The sequence below is a fragment of the Phasianus colchicus genome, chromosome 21 (assembly GCF_987193195.1).
Source record: "Phasianus colchicus chromosome 21, bPhaCol1.hap1.1, whole genome shotgun sequence".
Classification (NCBI taxonomy): Eukaryota; Metazoa; Chordata; class Aves; order Galliformes; family Phasianidae; genus Phasianus; species Phasianus colchicus.
The window spans coordinates 6109173-6120682 of NC_143456.1; the positions used below are offsets into that span (position 1 = coordinate 6109173).

An 11510-nucleotide genomic window follows, 5' to 3' on the forward strand; every position below is an offset into this window, starting at 1 on the left:
CTCTGCAAACCGTCAGAATGAATGGGATAAAGCCAACCCCATCCCATAGGGACGTGTGCTCCCCATACCAGGCACTATGGGGCTGTGATCCCACCAGCCCCATAGCTTGGGCACTGCCTGCAGTAACTTCCCAGCTTCTATTATCTTTCAGTGGCCCTGCTGCCATCTGAGGTCCCATCCCCAGAGAAAACACCATGGGAAGGGGAGGAGGATTTCTGTTGGCCAAATGGATCTCACAGCAAGAAAGTGCCTATGGGTTCGTTCAGCAAAAGCTGAAGGTCTGGATGGACAGATGCCAAGGGACAGATGGATGCAGAGAATCCAGACAGACAGATGTGCACCCACCAGTGCTGATGGGGCTGCAGTGGGTGTGCAAAACGAAGCTCCCTGCTGGGGAAATAAGGATTGTAACAGCGGGGCGATGGCTTTGGGCCAGAGCAAATAGAGAGAAAAAGCACAAAGCAAACAAACAGAGCTGTGCAGGGCTGGTGGAAGGGGTGAGGGTGTTGGTGTGAGGCCACGGGAGCTTGGAAACACGAGAGGTGCTGGGAGGGTGAAGGGATATGGAGCTGTGCTGGAGGGAGCACAGCAGGACTTGGCTCTGCTGCTCTGGAAGGAAACGAGGAGCTGTGGGGTGATCTGCTGCCCTCTATAAATACACCAGGGAATGAGTAAACAGCAGGGAGGGAAGGAAAGCAGTGCTGGCACAGAGAGATTGTGACACAGAGTGGCTGGGGCTGAAAGTGGGATGTGGCATCCTGGCTGGCTGGCTCACACCTCCACATCCAGGGTTGAAGCTCTGTGGGGCACTGGCTGTGCTGTGACCAAAATCTGCTTGTCTTCCTTGTGCCATCGCTGTGGGGTGAAGGTACTTCAGCTTTGGGCACATCAGTGTGCAAGCTTTGCAGTGATTTCTCAAAGCAGGACACTTGTTCCTGCATTGGGACGTTGCCAGCTGTCTGCACGCGGTGCTCAGAGTGGATCCTCAACGTGGTGGTGACTTCAGGCTGAGCTAAAGGCTGTATGCAAATAAACCATGGGTCTTTCCTTGCCTTAAAATAGTTTCAAAACAAGGAGTGGCCTGAGCAGAGCTGAGGGCTGCACGTCCTGTTTGTGTCCCAGAATATCTGGTGCTACACACATGATGCTGGCGAGATCCTAAAGAGGAGGAGTGCTGGAAGCTGCTCTGTGTGGGCCTATGGGATCAGGTGCCTCACACCACAGGCAGGCTCCCATAGGAAGCAAAAGGAGAAGAAGCAAACCCCACTCTGCATGGCAGCTCTTTGCCCAGCTGCCCAAAACAGCAAGGTGTGCCCTCCCATCCCACCCTGTGCTCTCCATCCCTGTTACTGAGAGCTGAGAATTGTTCGAACGGAACCAGAAAATGAAACAATAAAACAAAAGCCTAAAGGAGCTGGCAGCTGCTCTGCTTGGGGGAATATTCCTAGCCGTGTCTTTGATTTTGGGTACAGCTGGGAAACCAAACTCCTTTGGTAACATTTTATTTCCACATTGCGCCACTTGAAATAACAGAAAGATGTGCACAAAACTCGTAGCACCTATATACATCCAAACCCAGCTCCTGGGAGGGCTGTCTCTCCTCAAGCACCCGGCAGCACCCTCACCACCTCTCAGCACTGTGGTGATGCAGGGTAGGACACCCACAAAAAGTCATTTCCCATCCAGCTTTTGTGGATGGACGAGGTGGAAAATAGTTCCAAAGCACCACGACCTGCTGGGGCTGCACACAGCTGGATGCTGCACGAAGCACGGCACGAAGGGAAGGGCAATAAGGGAAAGGCTCCACATGCCCAGCTTGGGGGGGGGAATCTTGGCTTCCCCAGGCTGGGGACAACCCAAAGGGTCCCGTGGTCACTCTGTGCCTCAGCCTCAGGTCCGGGGGCTCAGGTGGTCACAGGGTTGGTTGGTGCATCCTCATTTCTGCTGCTCACGTTCTCATATTTCGGCTCTTCCTCCTGGGTAACCTGGCCCTTCGTTTCCACACTTAGGGCCAGCTCAAGGCTTTTGCCCCTTTCTGCAGCACCCAGGCCTTCACCAACCCCATCCTGGCCCCCAGTGCTTTTTGTCGATTCCAGAGGGAAGGACTGTCTCTTCCCAGGAGGATGCTGCTGTTTTCCAGGGCACAGCTCACCGGGAGCCCCCGGCACACTCTCCCTCTCCTTGCAGCCATTTGCCGAATCCCTACGTTGTGCCAGGGCCCGGCGGGGTGGTTTTTGGATGCCCTCCATGCTCCTCCTCACCACGGGCTCCTCCTTGGCAGCCCACCTTCCTTTCTGCAAGCTGCCCAGCCGCTTCAGCACGGCCTGCACCGGACCCTCAACACCCCCCTCAGCTTTAGGGTCCTGCCCTGCCGTCCCCACCGTCATGTAGATGGTGGTGACGTTGGGCTCCTTCCTCTTCCCATCCCAGCTGCCTCTTTTTGCAGCCGCTTCCAGGGCTTCCACCCTTTGGGCCACGTGTCTGGTGCTGGTCACCATCCGCCGGCGGCCCCCCGGCGTGGCCCGAGGTGATGGCCGATGGCTTTCGTCCCCTTTGCTGAGGGGATCAGGGCTCTCGTAACCATCACTGCCTGCCTGCTCAGCGGGGATCTCGGTCCCCACGTCTCCTGCTTGCAGGGACAGCTTGGATGGCCCCCACAGGGCTTTTGGCTTCCGCCCGGGGCTGGGGGTCTCCGCTGTGCTGAATTTTGTCCCCTCAGCAAAGGAGACAGAGGGCCGCTTGGCCTTGGCGATGCTGGAGGTGCGGGGAATGGTGAAGGGCTGCGAGACATCCTCAGAGCTGAAGGCGGTGGGGTCAGGGAGCGCCTCGCTGGGGGGGCACATCTCAGCCTGCAGCTCAGCCTCTGACAGCAGTGGGACCCCTGTGGGACAACAAGGAGCGGGCGTTAGCCGCAGGGGTGGGGGCACGGACAGCCCTAGGCCTCGGGGATGGGGACACACTAGGGCTCAGGGATGAGGATGCTGGTGCCATAGGGTTGCCTCCAGGAGCGTGTTAGGAAATGGGGCTGCAGGGCACATCACACTGCATGAGGCCAAGCATGGCCTTGGCTCGTCCTTGTGGAGGGGAAAATGAGGGAATAAAAATAACGGCCTGGGCCTAGTGCATATCCTTGGAAAGCACAAGGGTTGTAAGGGGAGCGGGATTGTGCAGCAGGGAGGGGATATGGAGCCATGTGTCACCTTCTCTGGGAGGGACAGAGTACTCAGGCCCTTCGTTGTCGGTGTCAAAGGAGGAGAAGGAGCTGTCTGAAGCCCACGCGGCTGATGGCGACTCGATGAAGCTGGGGTTGAAGGGGATTTCTGCATCGTGGTGGGAAACTGGGGAGGAGACAACAAGTAGATGAGGTGTGGAGGCCATGCACAGAGGCTCCCTGCCACAAAACAGGGCTGGCAGCAGGTCTGCTTTCTCACCTGTGACTTTGGGAAGCTTGGAGCTGTTGAGGGTGAAGCAAGGCATCATAGCACTGATATTGGCCAGCACGCCCTGCACATGGTGCTTCATCCTGGCCACCACGTCGTCATCCGGCACGGCCGCCCTGTGGGGGGATGAGGCATGAAGGGGAGAAGGGGAAAAAGGGTTTACCAGCAAATTGGAATACCTGCACTGATACCTGTCTCTGGCATCCGCAGGGCCAGCACCGCAGCAGCAGCAAGCAACACAGAGCAGCAGCAGGAGGAGAGGGATGAGGATGGCAGCAGCCAGAGCTGCATGGTCTGTCAGACCTGGGTGGGGAAGATGGGATCAGTGTGTCCACGGATGGATCCACCACAGCATCCCTGTACTTGGTGAGGATGTCACAGACCCTCACCCAACACCAAGGAGTGAATTTAGGGCTGCTCTTACTCAATATGCAGTTGCCTTGTGCAGGGTGGCAGGTTCCTCGTGAGCACTGGCAGGGGGAGGAACAGTTCACTCCAAAAAAGCCCTCTGGGCAGGTGTCATTACAGCTGAAAGAAAGAGGGAAGGAGGGGAAATGCCCCCGGGACCAGCAGCTCCCAGCCCTGCTCCCCATTTTACCTGGCTCCCCAGTAGCCAGCCTGGCAGAGGCAGTCACCCGACACAGGGTCACAGCTCCCCCAGACACACTCGGGGCACAGCAGCTGGCATCCATCACCAAACGTCCCTGCGGGGCAGGAGCTGTTACAGCTGATGGGAGAGAGAGATGTCACCAGGACCCCCATCACCAGCACCAACGGCCACATCCTGCCCCTGCTGCTGGGTTACCTGGGTCCTGTCCAGCCAGGCTCACATTGTGGGCAGGAACCAGTCTCTGCATCACAGATATCTCCTTGCCGGCAGCGTGGGCAGGGCTGGAGGCAGCCTTGGCCATGGAAGCCGGGCATGCAGCGTTCTTTGCATAGGGTCCCATTCCAGCCAGGCTGGCATGCCAGGCAAAAGCCATCCACAGATGAGCAGGGCTGGTTGTGCTTGCAGTTCCCACAGCTGCATGGACACAGGGGCAGTGAAGCCTTCACCCCCCCACACACACAGTTCTCCCCCCACTGTTGCATTCAGCAGCATTTGGGTTTTTATGAAGATTCCTGACAGCATTTAAGGTTCTATAATAACCATGGGGCAGAAGCCAAGCAGGGATAAGCACTGTATTATTGCTCTAGGGATGGTACCAGGATTTTAGGATGATGCCAGAGCTCTCCTCTGGCGTTAGCAGGATGCTTCTTAGAGTCAACACCACTCATGGCTCTCAACCCCTGCCTCCAGATGGATCTCCCTGCGCAGCCAAAGGGATGGATGCAACCACACTGACCCCCACCCCACGTCCACCAGCTCACCTGTGCACGCACTGGGACCCATACGTCCCCGCTGGGCAGGGCTCCTGGCAGCTCCTGCCCTGGAAACCTGGCTCACAGCTGCAATACCCATTGAGAGGATTGCAGGAACCGTGCAAACAGTCACAGTGCCACTGACACGCCAACCCCCAAAAACCAGCCTTGCATTTGCAATTGCCCGTCTCCTGGGCGCAGGGTGAGAGGTTGCAGGAACACTTGAACCTGCATTTCCTTCCCCACCAGCCCAGCCGACAGTGGCAGTGCCCGGTGAGAGGGTCGCAGCGCGAGGTGGCGAGGTTGCACTGGCACTGCCTCTTGCAGTCGGGACCCCACCAGCCCGGCTCACAGCGACAGGCTCCAGTCGTGGGGTCACAGCGGCCGTGGGGGCCGCAGGGGCAGCGGAACTGGCACAGCTCTCCCCAGCGCTCGGGGTTGCAGGTGCAGCGCCCGCTCTCTGCTTCACACATCCCACCGGGGTGGCACGGGCAGCGCTGCTTGCAGTCGTGACCCCAGTATTGTGCAGGGCAGGCTGTGGAGGGAAGGAGATAACAATGAAGGGGTGATGAAGAAGCCCCCAGCACCCACGGCAGGCTGCTAGGAGAGGGGTGAAGCACTCACGGGAGCTGCAATCTGCACCAAAGAAGCCGGGTTTGCAGCGGCACAGCCCAGGTCTCACGCACACTTCTTCTGGCCCGCAGGCATCCTCCCCTTCGCAGAGCGCTGTGGGCAGCAGGGCTGGCATGTCACCGGGTGGGACCCCACCACCCCATCCACTGCGGGGTCTCCCCTATTCCCACCACCAGCACAAAGAGCACCCACAGCTCCCTGCAACACTGCAGGGTGGGCAGCGTGGAGGAAAAACGTGGGGATGAAGATTTTAAGGGACAAAGATTTCGCCCATCACTTACCAGCTGTGCACTCCTGCCCTTCCTGCTTCCAGCCGGGGCAGCACGCCAGGTTCACGGCAGGGCTGTGGGACGGAGTGGGGCACATCAGCCATTGCCCAGGGCTGGGGACACTGCCTTCAGCTTCAGGGCTTTGAATAAGAAGCTGAAGAGGAACGCTCCCCTCGGGCTCAGCCTCACACACAGGGAAGCCATGAGGCTGCGGGGGCTCGCTCAGGAAGGAAGCCAGCAAAATAGAAGGAAATTTAAGTCGTTGCTGAGCTTCAGGGCTGGGTTCTGGAGCAGCAGTGCTTAATACTGCTGGCACTGTAGCTACAGAGCCCAAATGGATCCCCCAGTTTTTTTGGGAGAGCTTTGTCAGTACCTAAAAGCACTGACACAAACACGTTGTGTTGATGGAGATCAATGGGAGAGGAAACACAGGCGATAAAGCAGCACGGCCATCTGCCCCAAACACCATTTAGGATTTGCTTCCATTTTGCACTTCTGACAGCGTTAATGGTGGAAGCGTTACCAACACTCCCGCGTTCCCCCATTGCCCCCACGCTCTCCTGGTCTATGGGAAACAACCCCAAGGAGAAGGAATTTGGGTGTGCAGAGCCCCCGACGTTGCCGTGCTCCCCGTACCCATGAGCTGCTGGGCTCCACCCACAGAAGGACACACGGAGGACCCCACCTCACTCTACCTGAAGGCCCAGGGACAGGCGGAGGAGATGCGGTGTCACCTACCTGCCCACCTTGCAGACATTCCTGCCGTTGGGGTCGAGCTCCTGGGCAGAGCCCTGCACCCACAGCCACAGCTGAAGGCAGAGCAGCAGGCAGGTTCTCGCCATCCCGCCGGGGCTGTGTCTGTCCATCTGTCTGTCCGTCCGTGGGCTCCTCTCCTGTGGCTCAGCCTCTTCCTCCCGCCAGCCTTGGTTTCTTCCTGAGGAAGTGCGGGAGGAGGCGTCCCAGCCCCACGCCAGGAGTGCAGGGGGAAGGAGGAGGCAGGGAATGCCACAGCCTTGTCTGTTCCTGACCTTTGCTGCCAAGGGAATGCATGGCACAGGGCTCAGCCCCCTCACAGGGAACAGCACCCACCGGGCATTGCCCCATAGCCCACCCAACTGCCCCCTGAGGCTGTTTGAGCCGATGCCCTCCATGTCCCCAAAGCATCCACCCCCCCCCTGTGCCATCCACCCCAGGGCACAGCCAAGCCCTCTTCTGCAGTCTTGTTCCAGGATGGAATTTGGTGTCCCCCAGGAACGCAGCGTGCCCTGGGTTGGCCTAAATCCAGCCAGGCTCCTGAGCCTGCTGCTGCTGCTGGCTCCATCCCACTGCACGTCCCACAGGAGCTTCGTGTCAGCAGATGCACAGGAAACACCTTTTTCCTTCCTGAGCACAACCAGCCGGGGTTTCCCCGTATGGGATTTAACTCGTGCGCCTCCAACGCTGTGTCCCAGTGGCCCCAATTCCCATCGTGGTTCATTTGGAGCACCCAGAGCCTCTGCCCCAACCCAGCTCTGTATGTGGGCTATGGCACAACCACAGCTGTGCTGGGTAACAGCCCCCAAAGCCCACCGAGCTGCTTGCTGGGCTCCTTCCAACACAAAGACAGAGCAGAGGTTGCAGTGGGCACCTCGTCAGAGAAACAAGAGCCCAGTTTATTTTTAACTCCAGTCCCAGAGCTGGGAAGCACCTGATCCATGTGGACGGCTGTGCTCCCATAAGCACGAAGATTACTGAATTTTTCCAATTTCCAGAAGCAGGAACAAGTCCCAGCACAAAACCAATTCACCCCACATCCGAAACGTGCTCCCAAAAGCCACCCCAGCCCTCACCAGTGCGTGCTCAGCCCAGCAGGGGGAACACAGGGCAGCACCCAGACAGCCCTTCATCTTCACATTGCAGGGATGGGGAGATGTTGGGAAGGGATGATGTGAAACACCCAGGTGGGGCAGGATGGGGCAAGGTGCCCAGAAATGCCGAGCTGCTCTGTGCCAGCTGAGCATCCCAGCCATGCACCGTGCTGTGCTCCGTGGCTCCCAGTGATGCCATGGTCAGATCCAATAGGGTCAGAGTGCTGGTGTGCTTTGGTCTGGTTTATGCTCTCCCAACTGATCCTGCTGTGTGTCCAGTGAGTCGATGATTTCCCAGGCTCCGGAGCAGCTGGGCACGGGGGGATCTTTGCTGCTGCCCTGATACCATAACCCAAAGCTGTGGAAAGAGCAGATAGCAGGCGTGGGGGGAGAGGAAACTTTCTGGGAAGCAGCCGCATCCCATCCTCCCTCCTTGTGCACAGCTATGTGGCAGCCCCAAGGAAAGGCACATCCCCAGGATCCAAGCACACCCGCTCTGCAGCAGTGTCCTGGGACAGGCACTGAGCTCAGCGGGCACTGGGCACACAGCTGAGCTAAAAATCCCCACCCCACCAGTACCTGAGTGTGGGATGGAACTTACAAGCTTCTGATTTTGGATTCTGGAGGCGGAGCATCCACGCAGTCTGCGCCTCGAGCCGGGAGCCAGGAGCCCTCCTCTTCCTCACTGCAGCACAAAATGGGAACAAAACCCAGGCTGAGTGCTGTGCTCCCCAATCCCTCACCATCTGCTGCCACGCTCGTGTCCCAGAGCCAGCCATGTTTCCAGCCCACAGATTTCTTCTCAGAAGGCAGCTCCAAAGCCCAACACTTGCTCAGCAACTGCTTTGTCCCAGCTGGCTGCAGCAGCAGCAGCCACAGCCCACGCTGCAGTCTGTGGGCACCCAGCCCTGGCACGCTGCTCAGGGAACTGTGGCTGCTGCCATTGCCTGGTGAGGCTGCAATAGGGCATCCCCAGCCCTGCAGAGATGCCAGGGCTGTGCTTGAACTCAGCCTCAGGGGTGCCATCAGCAACACCAGCTGCAGCATCGGGCGATGCTGGGGACAGCCAGACCTGCAGAACAGCAGGATGGCACCCCAAAGGATGGCAGGGAAGGAGCTCATAGAGCAGCAGCCACTCTGACTCTGGGTGGGCATAAGGTAAGCAGTATCTCAGACTTTTGGGCATACAAGGGCACAGCTCCCACCAACGTGCTGAGGCTGCACAAGGAAAAAACAAACTGTACTGACTGGGGGAAACCCCTGCTCTCCTGAAAATCTCGTTCTGCCTCTCCCACAGCTCTCATAAAGGGTTTGGGCAGGTTGGGAGGATCCATCCCTACCCCAACCAGCCCAGACCGGCAAGTCCCAGCCATGAGTGTGGCCAAGCAAACCTGCCCTGCTTGCTCCAAGCAGCACCAACAGCAGAGCCAGGACCACCACAGGCTGGGATGTGGCCTCAGCTCCAGCCACAGATCTGCTCCAGGCTGCACAGACCCCCCCTGCACCCCAATGCAAACAGCAGCTGCAGGAGGTTGGAATAGCACAAAAGCTCAGCCCTCTTGAGACTTTATTAAAGCCCATGCAAGGCAGTGAGATACAGCTCCGCTTCCCCTCCTGATGCTGAGCAGATCTGGAACAAATGCTACCCAAAGATGTCTTGCAGGGAACACCCCCAGTGCCATTTCCACAGCTCACAGACTACGTGCCCCACCACCTCACCTCCCCACTGTCGTATCCGTACAAGGAAAAGCAGCACACAAGGAGCAGGTGTGTGACATGTGACAATGATGTGAAAGCATCAGCAAAGAGCCCAGCCCTGCAGCACTGTGCCAGGGCACCCAGCACAGGCATTGAACCTTTGCTCTCAGGCAGGAGGCAGGGACAAGGCCAGAGCCCAGGGCTGATCTCTCACAGGTGCCACAGTGCATGGAAGCACCAGGGGCAGTGTGCAGGAGGTTCCATGCTGCCTGCAGCTTGACTCACCTACTTGCCGACTCCTCTGCCGTCCCCAGCATCTTGGCTCTGATTTTTCTTCTCTGCTTTTTGATTGTTGACTTCATCGCATCCAGGAAGAAGCTGGGGATTCTCTCTTCATTCAGCAGCTCCCTGGAACAGAGAGCTCACGGATTAGCTGAGAGCTTTGCAAGTAAACGCTGCCTGGGGCTGCCAGGAGCACTCTGATGGGCCATAAGGTGCTACAGGGACAGGAGGGACGTGGCTCTTGGAGGGCTCACCGCTGGTAATAGGCCAACTCTTCCTGCACCAGGAACAGGTTGGTCTTCAGCTCGTTCCGCTCCTGCAGGATCTGCTGCAGCTCTTCCATGGAGAAGCAGCACTGAGCCGGGCTCCTGCCCGCATCCTGGCACGGCGGCTCCTCCGCAGGCAGCGGTGCTGCTCCTTCCTAAGGATGGGCAGCATGAGGGGTGAGCGCAGCCCCCCAGAGCCGTGCTCTGGCAGCCCCAGGTCCCCCAGCTCACCTGGCTGGGCTGCGGCAGCGGTGCCTCGGGGGCAGCCCTGCTCCTCCTGCTCATTTCCCTCTGGGTTTGCAGCACAGCGGCCTCCAGGTCCGACTTCTTCTCCAGAGCGCTCTTGAGCTGCGCCTGCACCACGGCCACTTTGTGCCGCAGCTCCTCGTTCATGGACATGAAGCGGTGCAGCTGCTCCTGCAGCTGGAAGGGCAACGACAACCCGGAGTGAGGCACGGCAGCACCGCTTGGCCACCACCCAGGATCTCAGCACAGTGTGGGAATGGCATCTGCCCCAGCGGGATCACGAGTAGCAACATCAGCCCCAAGGGAGGTGACATGAAAGCAGGTCCCCAGGCACTCACCGCCTCCGTGTCTCGGCTCTTGCAGACGATCTCATGAGCTTGGGCACGAAGCTCATCCCTCTGCTTGTCCACCACCTCCTTCAGCCGCAGCATCACCTCTCGTTCCTTCCGCACCGTGCTGTCTGTGCCCAGAATGGGGGAACGAGTGTGATCAGCTCCAGGGACCCAAAGACATCCTTGGGATGCCCGTCCCCACCACCCTCCCGTCACCTCCTGGGATCTCAACTCATGCCAAAGACATACTGCCCCAAAACCTATGGGAGTCTTGGGGACCCCGTGGCTTGCAGAAGGCAGCGCTCCCGTGGGGACAGGCGGTGGTGGGAGAGCACCCCGAGCTCACCAGACACCCACCTTCCTGCTGGTGGCTCTCTGCCAGCTGCCCCAGGAGCTGCTGGTTCTGCTCCTCCAGCTGGGCCAGGCGGCCTCGCAGGGCTCGCTCCCGGCGCTCGACCTCCCACAGCCTCTGCTCCAGGTCCTGGGGGACAGGGACAGCTGGGTCAGGGCCAGGCTCGGGGGGCTGGCGACAGCTTGGTCTGAACCACGCCAAGGAATGAGGGACGGTCAGCTCCAAGCCAACCCCAAGGGACAGCGCTGCCCCCACGGACACCCCCACCAGGATAAACGCCATCATTGAAGAAGGGCCACGCGAGGCACTTGCCCGCAGGGACACGGCAGAGGGGTCAGCGCCTCCCCGGAGGGAAAAGGGCCTCCGGCTGAGCGCCACCGGGAAGGCATTGGGGACGGCTCCCCGCCTCCCCCCGTGCTCCCGGCATCGCCCCGCTCACCTCGGCATCCTGCTGCTCGGACAGCAGCGCCTCACCCTCGGAGCCCACCGGTGCCACCAACGCCTCCAACAGCTCCAGCAACCGCACAACCGGCGGCACCAATCCGGCCACGGCGTCGGGTCCAAAGCGGCCCGAAAGACGGCGCAGCTCGGCGCCCAACGCCTCCGCCATGCGGTAGACGTGCGGCGGGGCCAGGCGGCCCGGAGGCGTTCGCCACAGCGGCTCCGTGCCCTGCGTTGGCTCCGCCATCAACCCCGCCGCCACCGGACGTGGCCTCGTGAACGCTCCGCCCCGTCCCGCCCCGTCCGGAGCCGCCCCGATGAGGCGGATGCCGTCCCACCAAC

At 59.6% G+C, this 11510-nt stretch overlaps 2 protein-coding genes across 2 annotated transcripts; both read right to left on the minus strand.

Annotated features, from left to right (window-relative positions):
* Positions 1-1486: 1486 nt before the first annotated feature.
* On the minus strand, positions 1487-7670 carry SCARF1 (scavenger receptor class F member 1). Its single transcript, XM_031591721.2, has 12 exons — positions 7534-7670; positions 6443-6737; positions 5717-5778; positions 5427-5528; positions 4812-5337; positions 4246-4464; positions 4039-4167; positions 3865-3968; positions 3632-3743; positions 3432-3556; positions 3201-3338; positions 1487-2881 (listed from the first exon to the last, which is right to left on the minus strand). The coding sequence occupies exons 2-12, from the start codon at positions 6568-6570 to the stop codon at positions 1905-1907; spliced, it is 2622 nt and encodes an 873-aa protein (XP_031447581.2). The 5' UTR covers positions 6571-6737; positions 7534-7670; the 3' UTR covers positions 1487-1904.
* RILP (Rab interacting lysosomal protein) lies at positions 7321-11425 on the minus strand. Its single transcript, XM_031591724.2, has 8 exons — positions 11167-11425; positions 10733-10856; positions 10382-10503; positions 10029-10220; positions 9786-9952; positions 9535-9657; positions 8153-8236; positions 7321-7909 (listed from the first exon to the last, which is right to left on the minus strand). Exons 1-8 carry the CDS (start codon positions 11413-11415, stop codon positions 7768-7770), a joined length of 1203 nt encoding a protein of 400 aa, XP_031447584.2. The 5' UTR covers positions 11416-11425; the 3' UTR covers positions 7321-7767.
* Between the last annotated feature and the right edge of the window lie 85 nt (positions 11426-11510).